The sequence below is a fragment of the Vicugna pacos genome, chromosome 34 (assembly GCF_048564905.1).
Source record: "Vicugna pacos chromosome 34, VicPac4, whole genome shotgun sequence".
In the NCBI taxonomy this organism is placed as follows: domain Eukaryota; kingdom Metazoa; phylum Chordata; class Mammalia; order Artiodactyla; family Camelidae; genus Vicugna; species Vicugna pacos.
This window is the reverse complement of record NC_133020.1, coordinates 9,471,645-9,492,384: the sequence shown is the minus strand read 5'-3', so window position 1 is coordinate 9,492,384 and position 20,740 is coordinate 9,471,645. Positions and strand designations below refer to the sequence as shown.

The window sequence follows — 20,740 nt, the reverse complement described above, 5'->3', positions numbered from 1 at the left end:
TCTAGAAAGTTAAATGTTTTAGGATGACTTTTAGAAAGTTCATTTGTTTGTTTCAAGGAAGTAACTTGGGACAGTGTAACTTGGCTTTTTTACATGTCTTTAAGGCACAGAACTGGAGAGAGGAAATTTACTTCTCTTTGGAGGTTTAGAGGAAGCTGGCTTATGACTTCATTTATTTCTGATATCATCAAGTTCCTGAAAAATACCAGACACTGAACTAGACTCTGTGGTTAAACTGGTGAATGAAAATTAGCATTGCCTTTGTCCTGAAACTTTCAGCCGAGAAGAGGCAGACAAACTTTCATCAAATGGTCCCACACCAAAAGTTGAATTGAACACTTGTCACAGATGCTGTGAGAAAGGCTCTCTGAATACACGTGAGAACTGGTCAGAGATGTAAGGGTTTTTCAGAAGTTACAGCTCCTGGGTTTTTCATCTGTTTGTTTTTGGTGTGGGTGCTTCCATTGTACAAAGTAGCGGAGGGCCCCATCAGGCATTCACACGGCAGCCAATTTGGATGCTTACCGCAGTGGTCCAGGGAGGGTCTCCCTGGTCAGCAGTGGTGGAAACAAAGCAGTACCATAGATCAGTGGCCATTGCTCATGAGGTGGGAAAGAGTCTGGTGATCCCACAGTGGGAGTAGAGCAAATGCCAATGAAGGCTCACAAAACCATTGTTGGAATGTGCATTTTGATGGTTTTGTCTTATGAATACTTTAATCACAATAGAAAGTTTCAGGTGGAAAAATTTAAATCAAATTGCATATGAAAAAATGGGTCATGTTTACAATGAGTGGCTTATAAAAATGGAGAAAAGTGACAGAGCTGAAATGGTAGTAATTAGACAAATTATCCCATAATAATTACAGTTTCACTTTAACAGTGATCCTGAGGGAGATAACCCAATTTCAGATTTTTTATTACTTTTACCAATAGTCTTATGTGAGGGTTTTGTGTTTGGTTTTGGTTTTGGTTTTGGTTTTTTTCTTTTTTTTCTGTGAAAAAAGAAACTAAACTCTGCCTGCTAATGAGGGAGCTGCACTCATTCAAAAAGATGTTCAGACAGTTGGAGTTCTTTTTAAAAGGTGGAATACTGCCATCTGTTGTTCACTAAAATCGTTTGTAGGCTAAGCAAACAGAAACCTCGAGTTCAAGTTTAATAGCAGTGCTTCAAATTCAACAAACAAAAGATCATCAAAATTCATCACCTTTGTGAGTTCACACTTATTTCAGAGATTCTGAATTTTTTAATAGTGTTTACTGGATTCAGAGAATCCAGTTTCTCCCACTAACAGAAATAATAATGCTTTGTATCTACATAGCAGCTCATACTTAACCAAGCCTTCCCATTTTCATCTGCGTGAGCAGTCTTGGGAAACGTCCATTACCTGAATTCCTCAAGCTTTGCCAGCCACCTCATCTTTTATAATTAGGAGAAACAGAACCAGCCTGAAAGTCAAAGGCAGCTAAGGTTATCTTCTCAGAGATAAGGATGCTTACTTGAGTAAGCGATTTCATAAGTATATTTTATTTCCTAAATAGTAAAGCAGTATTCTGTAATAATTGGTATTTTGGGGGGTTGTTGGGCGAATTTGCTAGGATCTGGAAGATCTTAAAATAAACAGAGGGACAGTTTTAACAGTTTTGGACTGACTTACAGATAGATCGTAGGGCAATATGTAAGGACCCAAGAGTGCATACTACATCCTGTTTGGTGACATGGAATGTTCTTTGAACATCAAAAGAGAAGGAGGTTAAGAATTCTGGTAACTGCTGGAGTTTGCTGTGTCTCACATCTCAAATGAGGCTGGCCAACTGTGATGTTTTTAGAACGCAGTTTGATGAAGGGCCCTATATGTTTTCCTCCTACTGTACATATATATTATCTTAAGGAGAAAATCCAAATGTCAACTCATATTCCCTGCCAGAAAATTAAAATAAGCAAACATCTGCTTCCTTAGGATGACATTTAGCCAAGGTTCAGCCTACAATGAGTTACTGCAAAATTTTCACATGATTTCATTTTTAAAATATTTCCCAACCAACTTCAAGTCTAAAATTATAAATGGGTCCTATGAAAGTATAAACACATATGCAATTTTGCTGGCCCTGAGGTCAGAACCAGTAATACACCAAAGATCATTTCTCGAATCCAGCTCATCTTCTAAATGAATTTAGTACGTTAAAGACCAAGATACTACTTCCTGGTAGCACAGAGAAGGATTTGGGGTGGGGGTGAGGGGTGGCGAACTGTTTGAGAGAGTGGGGTGAAACGGCACCCCGACACCCATCAGGCATCTTTTCCCAGCATTAGGACCGCAGTTGGGTAGGAAAAGTCCCAGTGGCTCCCCTTCCATGTCATCCCTTATACTGTTTATCCCTCCCTTATCCCAACTCCCTTTCCACCCTGAGAATGTTCTTCCCATGCTGCGTTTGCCTCCCAGGGTGCCTCTCAGGATGACTAAATAGAAAGAAGGGAGGGGAAAAAAACCTTCCAACAATGGAGCTAAGATGGCTGCTTTTAGAATTCCTTTCACATGGTGTGTGATAAATCATACCGGTGCAATCAGCCATATTCACTGAAACCAGGACTTCTGGACAATTACTTTCTAAGAGCCTGAAATTAATCTCAGAACTGCCCTGAGTCTATGGGAGGAGGAAATACAGTCTTTATGACTGTATTTACCTAGAATAAAAAGTGGAAAAGTGAAACTGTTTAGGTTTCTGCTTTTGTTGTTTTACTTTGTTTTTGTTGGTAGGGAAATTATATCTCTATGCTGCCTTCGTTTACAGGGAGACCACCGGACCAGGTGTGTGTAAACACCCATGCACAGTAAGCATCCCTTTTTCAGGGCAATAATAATGATGATGATGGTGGCGCTATATAATATTTTTCAAACAGGTACTGTGGGGCCAAGCGCTCTACTGAGGTCTTTGTGTGCATGATCTCATTTAATCATCAACAATACTGTAAGTAGGTTATTATTACTACCCCCTTTTTAGAGATGGTGAAATAAGAGCTAAGGAGATAAGTGAATCTCCCCAAATCTCAGCAGATCAGAAATTTGAACAGAGGCAGTCTGATTCTAGATCCAGAGTTCTTAAAATCCCCATGCACTACCCCATAAAATAGAAATTTGATATTGATGAGTGAATAAAACTTCCTCGCTTACATCCCAGTTTTTTGTACCTTTGCTCCCAACTTCTCACATATACAACCTTCCATACATACGTGATGAAAATGTACACTTGTACCTTTTTGTACATCGTGCTAATTTGTAAACCAAACTTCACTTCCTGCCTCTTATTCCAGGAATGGTCATGAATACCTTTGACACAGCAATTATATTATGTCTCATTTTGAGTGAAAGAAGGTGTTGGGTTTAAAATAGTGTGGAGCACTTTTAACCAGTAGTTGGTCTATTAATTTAAAACGTTTTTAAAGCAGAGAATCATAAAAATATATGGTTTTCATGCCTCTAGTAGTATATTTTAACTTGATACATATAAATATGCAAGCTTTCACACACCTTTTGATGAAAAGCCAAGAATGTTTCTCTTTGGGTATTTTTTCATTATATTAATTGGAGTCCAGAGTTATCTTTCTTACATGCAGCATATCCAGACTTCATTGTATATGACTGCCAGTTTCAGGGGTTTTTTTGTTTTTTTATTTATTTTTTATTTACAGTAGTAATGACTCAGGCAGTTGGAAGCATTCTGAGTTGAAAATCTTTCAGACACATTATCATTCTCCTCTTGAAACTTTTCAGTTGTATCTCACCTGCTTAACAGAAATCAATGTTAGGGCCTCATCCTTATGACTCTTTAAGGAGGTCTTTAAATGTATTCAACTTCGCTTTTAAAGAAACTGTTCTATTGTTTACTTGCATATCGCTGGTTTATAGCGTACGTAAAACCCAGCTGGTTTGTTAGCATACGTAAGTTACAATGACGGTTAGAACTGACCTAGACAGATCTGGGGCCAAACAGAGCTGATTCTTGGAAAATGTGCAACTCAGCTATTGGGGGTTGAAGCTCCAGATAATAGTCTATCCCCCGAAAGTACTCAGCGTACATGAGGCATGTTACCATAGGGAGGAAACCACATCAGTAACTCAATAATAAGTTAGAAAGTGGAGCTTGTGTAAGACTAGCAATTAGCGACGGGTGTCAAGACGGCGGGAGGTTAGCAATCACAGAAACAAGGATTTTCAGTCTACATAATAACTTTAAAATCTTTTTGAAAAAATCTGAAATGCTTCATGAGCCAAGAAAAAAGTTTTTAAATCATTTCCTTCTTTCTTCTTTGACATATATGTTGGGGGGGCGGTGGGTGTGCTATGTAAAGAAATGCTGTAGACTTACAGAATTGGAGGGACCTTAGAAAGATGCAGGCTAGTTTTCTGATTTTACAAAAGGAGAGCTCGGGTGCTTCAATGGATACAGTATTGCCTAGAGAAAATCCATGGTTGATTTTGGAAACCATCATAAATTTTAAAATATTGAACAACAACAACAGAAAGTCTCATTTGAGGAATAAAGCATCTCAACTAGGTTATCTGGATAATTATCTCAATCCTAGAGCTTTTGTATTTGTAAACTGTCTTTGAGTTTCATGTAGAATTATAAAAAGAGACTTTTGTGCTGCTTCCAATTCTTCTCCTCCAGTTAGAGTAAGTTAATCTCCAAAGCAAGTGACACAACAAATGATTCTCTGGGCTTGAAGACTTGAGAATGATTACATCTGCTTCTGGGCAGGGATGTGTTTAACCTGTTTCATGAAGTTATCAATTTAATCTTTGCTTCAAAATGTGTAGGGAGAAGAGCTGTAACTTGGCTATTCTGGTGCTGCCCCCAACAAAATTTGTCAAGCATTGGATGCACTGTGGACTTCACCCCACCGCCTACATCAGATAATCGCTCTGATCATTTCAAACAGCTAATTGCTGTTCACGTCAACTTTCCCAATCCTTTTCTGATTTTCCCCCGGGCACCTTCGCTTTCTTCAAGTGAAATAATGTTTGTCTACTTCTTTATTTCCACTTACCTTGTTCCTGTTGTTATTTCCTGAGACTTAACAACTTTTTTTTTCTTTTAGAGATTCTCCATTTCTGAGTAATAGTTTGATAGAGAGCCAGACACAGGCCTGCAGTAAATAATGTGTCATGTTACTTAAAGAGCTAACTTTGTTTTACGTCCTGTTAGTCATTTGATCACATGGATTTATCTGTTAGAATTTTTCATATTTGCAACTTAGGGTAGTTCAGAAACTGAGACGCCCTTCATAGAATGCAAATACTTTCTGGAGCCCTCTGCATATTCAAGGCTTTCCCCTTTATCATACCAGCAGTGCAATTTCACAGTTTTAGCACAGAAGTAGTGAGAGTAAAAATACATTTTCTGTAATTGAATTGATTGATACATGCCTACTCTACGAGTTACATTTTATGTTGATTCTAAGTGTGTTTGTTATTGTTTCTTTAACTTCTTAGCTGTAACTTCAGCTTTTCTGGGCCTTTGGTTTACAACGAGTAAAGTAACTTGGGAGCAAGCTAGATTGTTACTGTAGCAACCAGCATTCCATAGGACATCCTGGAGATGGTGAAGTAGACTGGAAGGAGATAAAGGGGAAAAAGAAGATGTTGAAAGAATGGAGTGCTTTGAAAAGTGGTGGATTTACCGAAAGAATCAGTTATTTTTGGTTTGATATATAAAACTGCACTTTACTCCACTGTTTATTAGACTTTAATTCCAGATTTTCCGTTTAAAGGTGGCAATTCAAATTTGGTTGTCATTTGAATAGTACCCAGAGAATTATACTTGCATTTTCTCAAATGTTCAATATAAATATTTCCATTATAAGGAGAGCCCGCAAAGCAAAAATTTTTTATATTGCTGGCTCACTCTTTTTAAGGAAAAGATTTGTTTGATCATATGCACCGTAAAAAGACTCAACTGTGGTTTTATGCTCCGTGTAGTTCATTACTGCACTCAAAAATGATTTCAGGCTATCAGCTTAAAATTTTCCTTTAAAGTAGCTTTAAAGTAAACTTGACCTGTAGTATTTATTATATTTACTATCACTGTCTAAGATTTCACCATTTAGACGAAATTTTTCTGAGTGTGATTTGGTATACTTAGAAATTTAATTAGATTATTTTTAAAGTTGAATAGGTGTGGAAGTACCATCTGTGTGAGTCACTCCATTGTTTCACATTTTGTATCATATGATGGAAAAGCTCTACCGATCAGCCGAAGCCCCCCTCCCTTGAAATTGCTGGACATGCCTGAGTCTTTAGAACTTGCCTGCCATTTATTGAAATACAGCCCATCTCTTTCAGTCTTTCAGCATTTCACGTGTGGTTAGTTTTGGTGAGTTTTTGTGGCAAGCGTGTCTGGTTGTTGGTTTTAGATTTCATGCCTCATTGAAGCCTTTAGTTATTTGAGCCAAAAAATGATGATAACTTCTTATGTGTGGTACAACTTTTAAGTGTTATACAATTTTAACTTTTAAAAAGAAAAAACTAATAAAACAAAGGCCTGACTTCATAGCAGTAGGGAGACTTTTCCAATAGTAAAAATGTTTGGTTTCTTAGCCGATTCCAATGTGGATAATTCGCTTTTTCCTGGCTTGAAAATTGCTTTTGTTTTCACTTGAAGACCTTTGCTCTCATAGAAGCTGCAGTACCAGAAGCATTAAAATTCATAATATGTTTATTTTGTGAATTCTTATGTAACACTGACATTGACTTACAAGGATGAGTTTTCAGTTCTGTTTCTATTTTAAAGTTCTTTTTAAATTTTTTCATTATTTGTTTCTTTCTGAGTATATAAGAAATGCATGCATTACTAAAAGAAAATGTATTATAAAAAGACATAAAGTGAGAGAATTACAAGACTTGTTCTCTCACCAGTAATTCATTTAAAGATTACAATTATGATTATTAACAAACATGTTCTACTTTTTTCTCAGGTTTCTGTTTTATAACCTTTATACTGAGTACATTCTGAGAAAAATCTCTTGAATTATTAACTATTAGAACATAAGCTATTAATTTCATTGTCAAAACATCTTAAAATTTTAAGTCCAGCATACATAATTTCAACTTTTTTTAGGGAAACAGTACAGTGACTTACTTGTTCAAGTTTATTAGAAAAACATGGTTAGGAATTCATAGTACTGTTTCAGAAGATCACACTGGATGATTTTTTCAGAAGCATAATAATTAGACATGCACTTGAAAATACATTTCTAAAAGGGAATATTAACCCAGTTCGGTAGCATTTCTCATGATCACTTTTGAAGTTAACAACGTAAGTAAATATGTGAAATACACATAATCATATACCCTAGAACTATTAAGATTGCACTTAAACTTTCATGTTGATTCATAAAAGATATTTAAACCTCCAAGCAGAGAAAAACATGGCACAATGGTGAAATAAAGCATTAAATAATTACAGATGTATTTAATAACCTACAATGAGAAAGTTCGGCATTTTTTTCAGCCTGCTCTTGAGTTGTGGAAACAGAGTATGGATTTGGGTTTGCAGCCTGACGTTTCCACGCTCCAGCTATCTGATTCGGAGTTATTTTTGACTCGGTTATTTGGCAAGTTATTTTTGACTCATAAAAGTGAAGGTAATAAGAGTGCCAACCTTGTCCATTTGTGCTAAATAAGTATCAGCTGTCACCATGATTATTACTGCTCGACTCTTTTTATTCTAGTACAGAAGGATGTAACTTCTGTATCACGGCTTTACAGAATAATTTATCCATTGCTTATAGTTATTATAAGACAAGTTACCTTCAAAGATGTTGGATGTTTTCATAATTATCATATTTTTCTGATTATGGAAAAATACATGTTCCCTCTTGCTGTGACATGCTTCCCTTCCCACTGAACAATATTTTACGAGTATTTTTCCAAATAATCATTTATAGGCCGACCCAGATCTTTTAAACAAATACACGATACTTAATATTTATAGTACAACTTAAAAAAAAAGTTATTTCTGTTGCAATGCATTTATGCCCACATTCTTTGTTATCAGAGCACTGCTGTACCCTTTGGGGCCTTGATTTTGTATTTCTGTATATGTGTAGTTTCTCTTTAGACTAGATGCTACTTTTTTTTTTTTTTTGCTGGATTATAGGATATATACATTCGAACTATAAATTAATAGACTTGGCAGAAATTTCTTTCCAAAGATACTGGATTGTTTTTACTCACTGCTCACTTCCCCAGACCATTGCTAATGCTTGGTGCTGTCAGTCCTTTATCACTTTGCAACTTTAATAAGTAAGCATTTTGTTTACATTCATATGCATCTGAAATATTAGGGAGGCAAGTCCCTTTTTATAGATTTGATTATTTATATTTTGTTTGAACTGTTTATTCATTGCCTTTATCTAAGTTTCGCTTTTTAAAAAATTTTTAGAGGCCTTTTATTTGCATGTGTTTTATCTTCTCTGTGCGGTAAGCATTTTCTCACGGACAGTTTTTTTACCTTTGCTTGTGGCATGTTTTCTCATGAAAAAGTTTAGATCTTTATTTAGTCAGATCTGTTAGATGTTTTCTTGACAGTTTATGCCATTCATATTATTTTTAACAGTCTTCCTACATTCACCATTATAAAATAGTCCCCCATTTTTTTCTTTTAGTGATCTTATAATTTTATATATTTAAATTTTTCATCTCTCTGGAGTTTATATTTAAGTCTGTTGTGAGAGAATGATTAAGTTGTATTTTCTTCCAAATACAGACTTCTAATAGTCTCTTATTGAAAAATTCCAGAATTATAAGTACTATTATTTATATCATTGAACACTTACAATTGCCAGCACAATATTAAGTGCTTTACATATAATATCCCTTTTCATTCTTATCATTACCTCCTAAGATTGATGCTGCACTATATCCATCTTACAGATGGAGAAATCACAGCACTGAGAGCTTACTAACTTGCCAGAGATCATGCAGCGAGAAAGCGCTGGGGTCAGGGGTCAGGACCTGGATGTCAATAGCCCCCTCCAGAGCCATGCCAATCGCTGTGTTATGCAATTTAAACCCACTGTTGTTAAGTGAGTTCCTGGTGCCTCACACTGTGGCAACATTCCAGTAATAATAGTCGTCCACATGCCGTCTTTAAGTTTCAGCTACTCTCTTAACCTTGACTCTGCCCATGCCCTCCCTTGCCCCCATATCTTCCAGCCTACATTTTAGCCTGACCAGCAGGGTTGGGAACATTCTTGTCCTCTGTTTTTTGGTGCTCTTCATTTCTTTAGCAAACAGAGAGTAATGACTCTGAATCCGATAGGCAGTTTGGCAGAATATGAGAAGTGTGCCATAGATTTGCAGAACTGAATTCTGGAGTTCGTACCCACCACGAGAAGAGGGACATTTTGTGAATCTGAACACAAGTTGAGTTGTTTTTGTGCTTACCTCTAATATTACTTGAATAATGACCACACACCAGACTCAAACATCGCATTAGAATATTCCTAAAATGAAAATCTACTACATTAATGTTAACTTTTCAGGGTGAAATTTCTTTTTTTTTTATGCCTCAGCAGGATTCCATTGTGTGTCTGTATACCACATCTTCTTTCTATTCATCTGTTGATGGACACTTTCTAAATAATACACATTAAAATGTTGAGCTCTTCATAAGGAATGATTTTTTAATTGCAAGTATAGTTGATCCGCAGTGTTGTGTTAATTTCTAGTGTACAGCATAGTAATTCATTTATACTTATAGATATATATTCCTTTTCATATTCGTTTTCATTATAGGCCATTACAAGAGATTGAATACAGTTCCCTGTACTATACAGTAGGACCTTGTTATTTGTCTGTTTGATATATAGTAGTTAATATCTGCAAATCCCGAACTCCCAATTTATCCCTCCTCACCCCTGTGCCCCCTTAGTAAGCATACATTTGTTTTCTATTTCTGTGAGTTTGTCTCTGTTTTGTAAATAAGTTCATAAGTTCATTTGTGTCCTTTTTTTTTTTTTGTAAGATTCCACGTATAAGTGATATCATGTGGCATTTTTCTTTCTCTTCCTGGCTACTTTAGCTAGAATGATGATCTCCAGGTCTATCCATGTTGCTGCTCGTAAAGAATGATTGATATGAAGGGTTTTATTGGTTTCCTGAAACTTTTTACCTTTGAAAAACTACTGTGTATTTTTTTATCTCTTCAAATATGTCCTGCCCCTCCATAGTCTCTAGCATTAAAAAATGTGCGTTGAACACAAATGCGGAAAAAGCCATGGCAAATTTGAGAAAGTTTAAAACAGGAATGTGATGCGAAGTTTGTTTTACTGTCACCCTAGCACCACTTGAGTCCATTTTTGCAGAAAAAGCTGTTTCCCTCTGTGCCTTTAGCTTCAGACCTTTCTCACCCGCCTGCCTGTGTGTGGTGTCTCAGTCTTCAGGAACCAGCATCACTGTGGATATTGCCGTGATGGGTGAGGCTCATGGCCTCATCACCGACCTCCTGGCAGACCCTTCTCTGCCCCCCAACGTGTGCACATCCCTGCGGGCCGTGAGCCACCTGCTCAGCACACAGCTCACCTTCCAGGCCATCCACAAGCCCAGAGTGAACCCAGCCGTCACCTTCAGTGAAAACTACACCTGCTCCGATTCTGAAGAAAGCTCGGACAAAGACAAGCTGGCTATTCCCAAGGTGGGTGTTAATAACATGCTCCTAGAAAGGTTCCACTTTTTCTTTCCATCATCTCCTCGGTCTCTTTCTTGTCACCCCACACCCACATGCAGATTCATATCCATGCCTCTGCAAAGATGTATCTGTCATGGTGACCAAAGTCATACAGATTGAATCCTAAAGACCCGTCCTTCTACTTGATAGCTTTCTGTAAATAAAACATTTACCTTTTTACATTACCTTTTCTTATTCAGAAGTTCAAGAAATTTTTTCTTTCTATCAAGCCTTGTTCTATGGGATAAAGATACAGTAGTAGGGGAAAAAAAAAAAAGCAAAAATCTCTGGTCCCACTCTTGTGGATTCTGTTGAAAATGCATTGCCTTCTGAAATGCAAGATTCCTTTGCTCTTGAATTTCATAGTATGGTAGCCTTCCTGGTACCCTTGAGTCTTTCTCAAACCCAAGTTGTTTTTTTTTTTTTAATTTTTTTTGCAGGGGGAAGGCAATTAGGTTTATTTATGTATTTATTTGGTTTTTCAGTGGAGGTACTGGGGATTGAACCCAGGACCTCATGCATGCTAAGCATGCACTCTACCACTTGAGCTATACCCTCCCCCCAAACCCAACAAGTTTTGATCTCAGAAAAGCTTTTAGTTGATTTTAGATTATTTAAAATAAACAATGGCTTTAGCAGTTTATATAATTTCTTCTTTTACATAAGATATGAGTTGTACAAAAATGAGCTGTAAGAGATAGGGTGCTGTACCCAGTTCAGAACTCAACATTAGTTGAAAACAAGTCATGTTACAGACTGAAAAAAATTGGAATTTTTCAATACATGCAGCACAGTTATGTATTTAGTAGACAAGCCACTGTCCCCTGGGGCTCGTGGTCAACCAGTAGCATGTGGTTGTGCATCTCTTGCCTCTTGTCCTTCACTCAACTTTGTCAGCTAGATATTTAAGTTTCCTTCTTGCATCTACTTCTCTGAGAAAGATATGGCTAAGCATGATATGACAGTAAAAGAATGGGGAGAGATTAACTGATTCCTTTAGGTCTCAAAACAAGCATGAGGTCAGGGACAGATTTACAGACAGTAATCCCGGTATGTGCAGTGCTTGACTTTTTGTCTTCCTAATGAATTACCTTCTGGGATGCGTATCCAGATCTTTAAGAAATAATTGGCAGCTGTTTAGCATCAGAGCTGTTCTTGAATCCCAAGATGCCATACATTTACTTCTTGGGGTTTTCACCATCTTCAGAAGAGTCAGATGGGTCTTTGTAAACTCTGTCTACGCGGTCGTTCTCCTAGGACTCACTGGCCACAAATAAGAATGGGTTGAGCATCTGCCTCTTAAGACTATTGCTTTAGTTGTATTAGGTTGCCTTCACTTTCATTTTTAAGGTTCAGACTCTCTTTGGAGGGCTGGTGCTCATCCTGGTGAGCCCAGAATCTTGCCTCGGTGCTGCTGATGCCACATACCCCGCTTAGGATATGGCAGGAGAAGAACTAGCAAAGAGAGGGTCCCAGGTCGATCAGCAGAGTCTTCAATTAAGAGGAGCTGGTCCTGATGACATCACCCATATGCCAGATGTCTGTCGTGTTAACCACAAGAAAAGTGGTACTGTTTGTGAGTGTCACTCTTACCCTTAGCTCTTGTGACTGCTAAATCAAGAAATTAAAGTTAAATCAGTGAACACTTTGGTGTAGTGACTGTTGTGCAAGGTGATAGAAATTAAGCCATAGCTCAAACAAGTGTCTTAGGAGGAAAAACTTCTGCTCATAATAGCTAATACCATGTGTGCATAGGTGCGTAAACCCTATTGAACTAACAGAACTATAGAATTATCTCCAAGGTAGTTGACCCTATTCCCATAATCCCATATTTGTATAGTCATTGAAATGAAGATCCCAAAATATTCTTTTGATAATATTCATTCATTTTGCCCAGAGTTTCTTATTGAATTTCTGAGTCGCCCGCATTTTAGATAAGTGATTTTCAAATAACAGAGTTTAATAAATTTACTGCCAATTAAAAGCCCACTTTCTTTCATTATATAACATACAAGTTAGTGATAGAAAATGTGCTTGGTAATAAAACCATCGCCCCTTCTTCCTAGCGTCTGAGGAGGAGTTTGCCTCCTGGATTGTTGAGACGAGTCTCATCGACTTGGACAACCACCACCTCAGCCACAGGCCTGCCCACTTTGGAGCCTGCCCCCGTGAGGAGGGATCGGAGTGCCAGCATCAAACCTCACGAAGCACCTTCATCCAGGTTAGGCAACGCTCCTGTTGGTTTCATGACTCTTGGAGAAATTCCTTACCAAAAATGAATTACAAATTACAGGGGGAGGGAGGCCCAACCGATTATAGTTGGTCACAGGCCATTTTTAAAAAGGAAGAAGGTATATGGTTTAAATCCAGAGCAGAATGGAGATTAACATCAGATAATTAGGCTTACACTGTGTTGTATGACCTTAAATATAAAAGGAGGTTGTGACTTGAGATGATGCCTGCTACTGTGACTTTGGATGGGAAGGATTGAGCCCAAAGGCACAGGCTAGATTTCACCTCTTCTGAGACCTATATTTTATCTTTAAATCAAAAGTATCCAACTTGACTTTTGCAAATGACTATTAGATTTCCCCCAGCCCACCAGGTTAGCTATCCTAGCATTATATGAAAGACAGAAGATCAGATCAAAAAGTAGATTATCATTCTAAGAGCACCTAGAAATGTTCAATAAGTAATTTAAACTTTATTTAGACAGAGGAAAGATTGGTGGTTGCCAGAGGCGGGGGGAGAAGGGTAGGCAAAATGGGTGAAGGAGGTCAAAAAAGGTACAAACTTCCAGTTATGAAATAAGTAAGTCCTGGGGATGCACTGTACAGCATGTTCAGTATAGTTAATAATACTGTATTGTGTATTTGGAAGTTGCTAAGAGAGTAGATCCTGAAAGTCCTCATCGTAAGAAAAAATAATTTTATAACTATGTGTGGTGATAGATGTTAACTAGACTTATTGTGGTGATTGTTTCACAATATATACAAATATCAAATCATTATGTTATATACCTAAAACCAATATAATGTTATATGTCAGTTGTACTTCAATAAAAAATAAGTAGAATAAACTTTAGGATATTAATTCTCATTTTATAAAGTGACTGAAAAGTCCGAATCACCAATGCAAAAGGGAAGGACGGTGCTAAAATCTAGAGAGCTTTGGAGAAAACATCACGAAAGAGCTGCTTTCAGAGGGAGCTGTTGTGTTTGTCTATTTCTATTTAGAATAAAAATAGCATACTTTATATGAATTCAAAAATTATGAGAACGTTTACCATATGAGTTCGGGTTTTGGAAACATTTACATCAGTTTTGTCAATGACCTAATGGCTGAAAAATTACCACATCTTTGTCGAATTACATGAAAGCAATATTAGAAGTGATTTTTCTCTTGATCTTGACCTTGAATATAAATAAAGCATCATTCTGAGATTGGCAGAGAAATGGAAACCTTTCATATCATAAGAATTTAATGACTGCCGACTTTTCTTGCTTTCTTGATTAAAAGTATAATTGTTTTCTTCCAGAGTAACATATTATGGGTAGTCTGTTAAACCTATAGAATGAGAAGCAAGCCTGAATGATTCTTTCTTTCACATAGTGTAATTCCACCCTGTCTTTTCACCTGGACTTTCATAAAACTTCTGAACGTCACCATTGGAGGATGTTCCCCAATCTATTTCATAAACATTTCCTAAAGTTTGAAATTAAAATTCATTGGTGATATTTTCCTCTGAAATATATCTGATAAAGGCTTATTATCCAAAATATATAAGGAACTCCTGCACCTCCTGGGTAGTTTTCAGTCCAGCTGGGTAGGAAGGACACTGGCCTGAGAATCAGCAGTGTCTTCACCCTACCACTCAGAGATGTGTGTCCTGGGAAGCAGGTCCTTAGCCTGAGCTTTGGTGCCCACTCTAAGAAATTCTTAGGGAAAGGGGAAACTCTGGCACAATTGGAATAAAATTAGGTGGAAGAATGCCAGTAGGTGCTTTTTAAAAAGAAGTAATCTTGAGAGAAATAAAATAGTCTGAAATAAATCACCTTAATCATTCCACGTTGGCCTTGGAAATGACTGACCCCTCCCTTGTTATATTGGGCAGGAAGAAGGCTGTAAACTTAGTAAAAGCAACTGTCAGGACCTGGTAAGACTTTTAGGACTCAGAATAAAGTTGTTACAGGTAAAACTAACGTTATAAAACGCACTTGTGTGGAGGAGGGGGGAGACCTTCCACAGCAGACCCACAAGGAGTTTTCCCCTGCTGTGTCAGTGTGCAAAGACCAAGGTTTTCCCCAAGCTAGTTTCCTCTCCCAAATCCGAATCATTACATATGTATGAGATCAAAACAGGAATCAAGGTGAAGGTCAATATGGCTGAAAACAATTACAAGGGTCACACAAAGCAATGCATTTGAAACTGCATTTATTAATAATATATATTTTAGCAAAGTAATATTTATTGGTTTTCTATTTTAAGAATATAGTAATAAATTACTATTTATAATATATAATAATAAATTGTGATACATTAATATTTATTATATTAAGAAAGGATATATGCTAGAATTGTATTTATCTTGAAATTCATTATACATTATATTATATTATACATTAAAGATACTCCGTTATTGCACTTTAAGTTATAAAACTTCTCAAATGCATATTATAAATGTTTTTATTAAAGAAATATAAAACGGTAGTAGGCATTTTTGAGCTGGCTCTCATAACTTTTTAAGATGTTATAAAATAGTTACTATTCAGATCTCATCTTTTAATATCTACATAGAGAAGTCACAACCTATTATTGTATCATTACTGAGAAAACACCAAGGCCACATATACATTACATAAAATTTCTTCACAGTAGGTCTTATAAGTCAATCAGTTGAGCAAAAGGAGTTGTAAGGAAATAAGATGTAGTTATCTAAGATTCAAAGTTTTTTTGTTTGTTTTTATTGTTTCAAAATTACAGGCATTTGTGAAATGCCTAGGATGAGATATCCAAGAAGGATAACAAACAAATATTTTGTATGCTTTCCTTAATTGCATTTGATAATTGCCAGGGTTTATTCCTCATTTCAGGTATCTTTGGTATATTTTGTAAATCTCTATTAAAAGTAAGGAGAAAAGATGAAGTGCCTAGGTCAACAGTTGAAGAAAAATCTCTCCAAAAAAGAAAAAGAGGAAAGAATTGAGGTAACAAGTGTCAGAATGTCAGATCAGACTCAACACAAATTAAAGATCATAACCTATCGCTACATTTACTAAGGATACAGGCAGTAGCAACGGGCATGCTCAGCCGATTTTCCTTCGCCAGGTCCTATCCCACATTAGCACATGTTCTTGTTTGGACTTAATATGCAGGTGGTAAGCAATGTATGCGTAATGATGCTTGCACAGAGGGAACCGTTTTGGTTATAAAACCTACAAATTACACCTCATTACTTATACAACTTACATGACAATCTCCACCCATTCATGACCCTATAATTCCATCCGTTTCAAGTTTATTTACAGTACGCCACCCAGAGAGACCGGGTACATCCTGCTTACGGTGCCACTCTTGAGATTGGCTAAGGATCAAATTGTCCAGTTTTACCATGCAAATGATAGATTTTACCCAGTACCAGATTTACTTAATGCTTGAAAGCACACAGGTGCTAGTTAGCAAAACGCAAAGCAAGCACTTTTCCTTTGGCGCTGTCCAAGATTGTCAACATAGCTTCCTAAATTCTTTTCTGTCTCAAAATACGATGAATTCTGTTTCAGATTCAGCGTGTAAGGTTTTGAGCAATGCCTGCAGGTAAATTTTGGTTTGGAACACCTTCAAAATTTATCTCCCATTAATTACATGGCTTTGTAATGTTCTCCACTCCAACGTTCCAGAGATTTATTGATTCCAGATTTATTTACAGTAACAGCCTAGACAGACCAAGGATATCCTGCTAAAAGCATTCCCTCGGTGAAGACTCACTGTCATCACCTTTCTCCTAGTAAATAGTATCAGTGTGTTTAGCAACTGGTCCATCATTAGTATGTCTACAGGGGAATTTGACTCATCAAATCTTTTCTTTTCAGGGTATCATCAGTAAAAGAAACTGTAGGCTAAAGGCCTGTTACTAACCTTTTCCTTCACAAGGAAATACTGCAAAAAATACTATCTTCGAATGACTTTACAAGCACCTAATTTTTGAGTTTGGATATAGAAAGAATAATTTTTTAAAAAAGCATAGAAGGAAGCATCATGATATTCATACCTAATGTATCACCTGCATCTTAACCAGTTAATTTGCCATGTTTTTAGGAAATGTAACATGATTATAGAAGTAAAATGAGAAAGTGTTGGATTCCTATTAAGTGGATAAATGGTAAAGCCGTCTTTTGCCTTTTGTTAACCCAGTGTCCTTGAAGAGTGACTGCCACATCCCTGCAGTAGAGATAGAATTTAGTTAAGCTAGTTTGTCATTTGGAGATAAAATGTCATTGAACCTGGGCCGTGACTCAGATTGGCAAGTCTATTACAGAAATGATGCTTGGGTTCTGGTACAGTCTTCTCCTATAACTGATGAATAATTTCTTCATTTTTCTTTATGCTCTGTCTTTATAGTGCTGTTAATCCAGATTCTTGGAAAACCCCAGTGATGATGACTCTCACCAAAAGCAGGTCCTTCACTTCGTCCTATGCTGTTTCTGCAGCTAATCATGTAAAGGCTAAAAAGCAGAATCGCCCAGGTAAGTAACTCATCGGGAAAACAGTTGCCACTCACTGAGTGCGCAGTCATGGGATGAACTAAACCTTAAGTGTTGAAACACTCCGATGTGTTTGGTTTGACTGTTCTGAAAATAAAAAGCCTCCACAACCAATTAGTTACGTAAATTTCCACTTTGTATGATGACACAGAGTCTTTTACAGTTGCTGTACCGAGTATCCGATCGTGAACTTCTTAGATGAGTAGGAAGTCAGTGTCAGCGTTGTGGATAATCTCTGGAAGCATCATCTTATAATATAAAAGCTAATGAAGTACTTAAGAAATTTCAATTTCATTTTTAGTGTCTGTTGAAAGAAATTTATTTCCCAGGAGTATGGTATTTATATGAATCCTAAGAAATGCTTCATTTACTATGCATACTATGATTTTTTCAAAGGAATTCTTATTCTGTGTCGCTCACCACCTCCCTCCAAATATATAAATACAGAAAGGAAGAGGTTTCTCAGTTTGAAGAAAATATAATTCAGGATCTTTGAGAGCCCTTTGAGATAGCCCACAAATCAGCAACCAAGAGACCCGGCAGCACTGTGAGTGGGAGGTTGTCCTTCCTGTTCAGACAGGTGCAAAGTGAAATTTGATGTGATTTCTCCCATCTGGGATTCGCATGAATGATTTCCAGGTTGGTGTCAGTGCGCCCTTTGTGCTTCTAAGCATCAGCTTCTCCTTTCCTTCAAGCGTCATTTACTCAATAAATACGTGTGGAGTGTTCACTCTTTCTGACACCGAACTATCTTGAGGAATATGGCGGTGATTCAGCCACTCCCTGCCCCTCCTCTCACAGAACACTCACCTGCATTCTAGTGGGGACTATAAACAGATTGCCAGCTATTACTATAGACTTAGTGTGTTAAAGGCTATGATAAGGAAGTGAGGGAAGACTTTCAAATAGTGAAAGAAGAAAAGAGATACAAGACCCAGCATGTAGAGGGAACGCTTCAGGGACTTAAGATTGTACGTGGCTGGCAAAGATAACCAGCTGAAGGGGAGAGCACTGAAGGCAGAAAGGGAGATGAAGGCGGGTGTGTGGGCAGAGGACCGCGAGCTGTGGGAAGGAGTCTGGCTATCAGTGAAGCTTCAGGGAGAGGAGGAAAGTAAAATGATTTGGGAGAAGATCGCCTCATTGAATCAGAATCTGTGCTCAGTCAAAACCTGCATACAGTTTTTGTCCGATACCACGTCCAGGCTGGGCCCCCTCCTAGAATCCCAGTGGAGAGTCTGGGGTATTTACTCTCACCTCTCCTTCTTGGAAGGTTCTCACGCCAGGTTTTCACCTCTCAGCACTGCAGAAAACTCTGCTAAGATTTTCAGTAGCTCTCTGCTTGGCTTCTTAATCTTCTGCCTTAATAGCAGCTAAAGAATTCACCAAATGGCTCAAGGGGAAAGCTGCCCTCTTCCCACTGGGCTGTTAGACATTCAAGTTCTGGCTGCCATGGCAGCCGTAGACTCCAATACTTGTGTCATCAGCCTCATGACATTGCTAAAAGCTCTGTTGGCTTGTCTTCCTAATAGCTGTGTCCGTCTGCCTGGATTCTTCGCCTTTTGTTCCAATGCCAGTGGTCAATAAATAATGCTCCGCTTGGAAGAATAGTTCACAGGATCTTGGCTCGCCCTTCTGAGGGTCTCTTCTCTTTGGAAGCCTAGTCTCTTAGAATGGGTTACCTTGCCTGGATAGCTCTTTTAATTTTTAACTCAGCTTTCTATTTGTTCTCAGAGAAGCATAGATACACTACAGACTACTGCATCCTAGCCAGAAGCAGAAGTCCACAAAATGGCAGTGTTTCTGTGAGGATTAGGGAACCAGTACTCACATTCCACTAACAGTTCAAAAGCCCACCATGAAATACAATCTTAATTATAAGAGGCACAACTTAAGGAAGCGCTTCTATTGTTGTTTCTCGCATCTAGGAAAGAAAATTTTATACTTTCTTTCCCCTTTGATCACCCACTTTATACTGGTAACCATTCCTTGAAACCTTAAGCACTGACTTTGCTTAAATCTTTACTGTTTAGCATGGGAAGACACCTCCTGCACAGGGTACCATTTTATTGAAATTGCATCACTGGAGGAAATCATTAAAAGTAGTCTGGTTCTCCAGAAATGAATCTAGTTCTCTCTACTCTTTAGATATATTCATTCCTTTTTTAAAAATTTTTATTGAATTGTAGTTGATTTACAATGTTAGTTTCAGGTGTACAGCAAAGCAATTCAGTTACATACATACATACATATATATTTTTCTGATTCTTTTCCATTATTTGTTATTACAAGAAATTGAATATAGTTCCCTGTGCTATACAATAGGTCCTTGGTGTTTATTTTCTTTCATAGTGATATGTGTCTCTTAATCCCTGACCCTAATGTATGCCCCCCACCCTTTCCTTTCTGGTAACACTAGTTTGTTTTCCATGTCCGTGAATCTGTTTTTAGTTTGTAAATAATATTTGTATCATTTTTCTTTAGATTCCAAATTTAAGTGATACATGGTATTTGTCTTTCTCTGTCTGACTTACTTCACTCAATATACTTTTTGTAACTAAGAAGTAACTAATGGTCTGATGAGCTTTTACTAGGGTCAGGAACAGGACAGTGTGGGCAAATACTTAAATCAGGATTACACTAAGGGCAAAAACAGATTAGCTCAACAATGCAGACACTCATCTGGGACTTCAGCAAGATGGAGGAATTGGATTTGAACATTCCACATTAAACCTGAGGCTTTTAAAGGGGCATTAAAGTGGCCCTAGGTCAGGAGGACTCCTTGAGGACCCCTTGGTTGCCTACAAAAATATGTATAGATAATTTTTGGAGGAAAGTATCATGAGTTAAGATCCCTGCAACTTCAACATATCATGTTCAGACTAAATGGAGCTTATAACCAAGATCACTTTAAACATGCAAGGAAATAGGGAAAAAAAACCCACAAAAAACAGGAAAAGCAACTTTACAGATCTTACTGGATGAGTAGGAAATCAGTATGAGGAAAAAAACAGGAAAAAAACACAACTTCACAGATCTCTGAAAGGGTTGAGATATTTAAGTGCTAAAATATTTAAATATTTCATTTAATTTAAAAATAAATAAGAAAAACATGAGGTCATAAAAATGGCAATGAGAGAAGATAAAATTATAGAGCAGTTAAATATCTTTTGGAAGTGTAATCAGAGAAATATGATAGGATAAATGGCATAAGAGACCACAGAAGGAATAATCAGTAAACGGGAAGAGAGA

The 20,740-nt window shown here is 37.3% G+C and overlaps 1 protein-coding gene across 2 annotated transcripts in view; it reads left to right on the top strand.

Annotated features, from left to right (window-relative positions):
- PDE3A (phosphodiesterase 3A) overlaps nt 1–20,740 on the top strand; it is a 285,788-nt gene that overhangs the window by 224,371 nt on the left and 40,677 nt on the right. For both annotated transcript variants that reach the window (XM_072954755.1, XM_006199915.4), the window contains exons 3-5: nt 10,440–10,697; nt 12,797–12,951; nt 17,349–17,473. In XM_072954755.1, the coding sequence (XP_072810856.1) occupies nt 10,440–10,697; nt 12,797–12,951; nt 17,349–17,473 (538 nt within the window). The remainder of the gene's footprint in view (nt 1–10,439; nt 10,698–12,796; nt 12,952–17,348; nt 17,474–20,740) is intronic.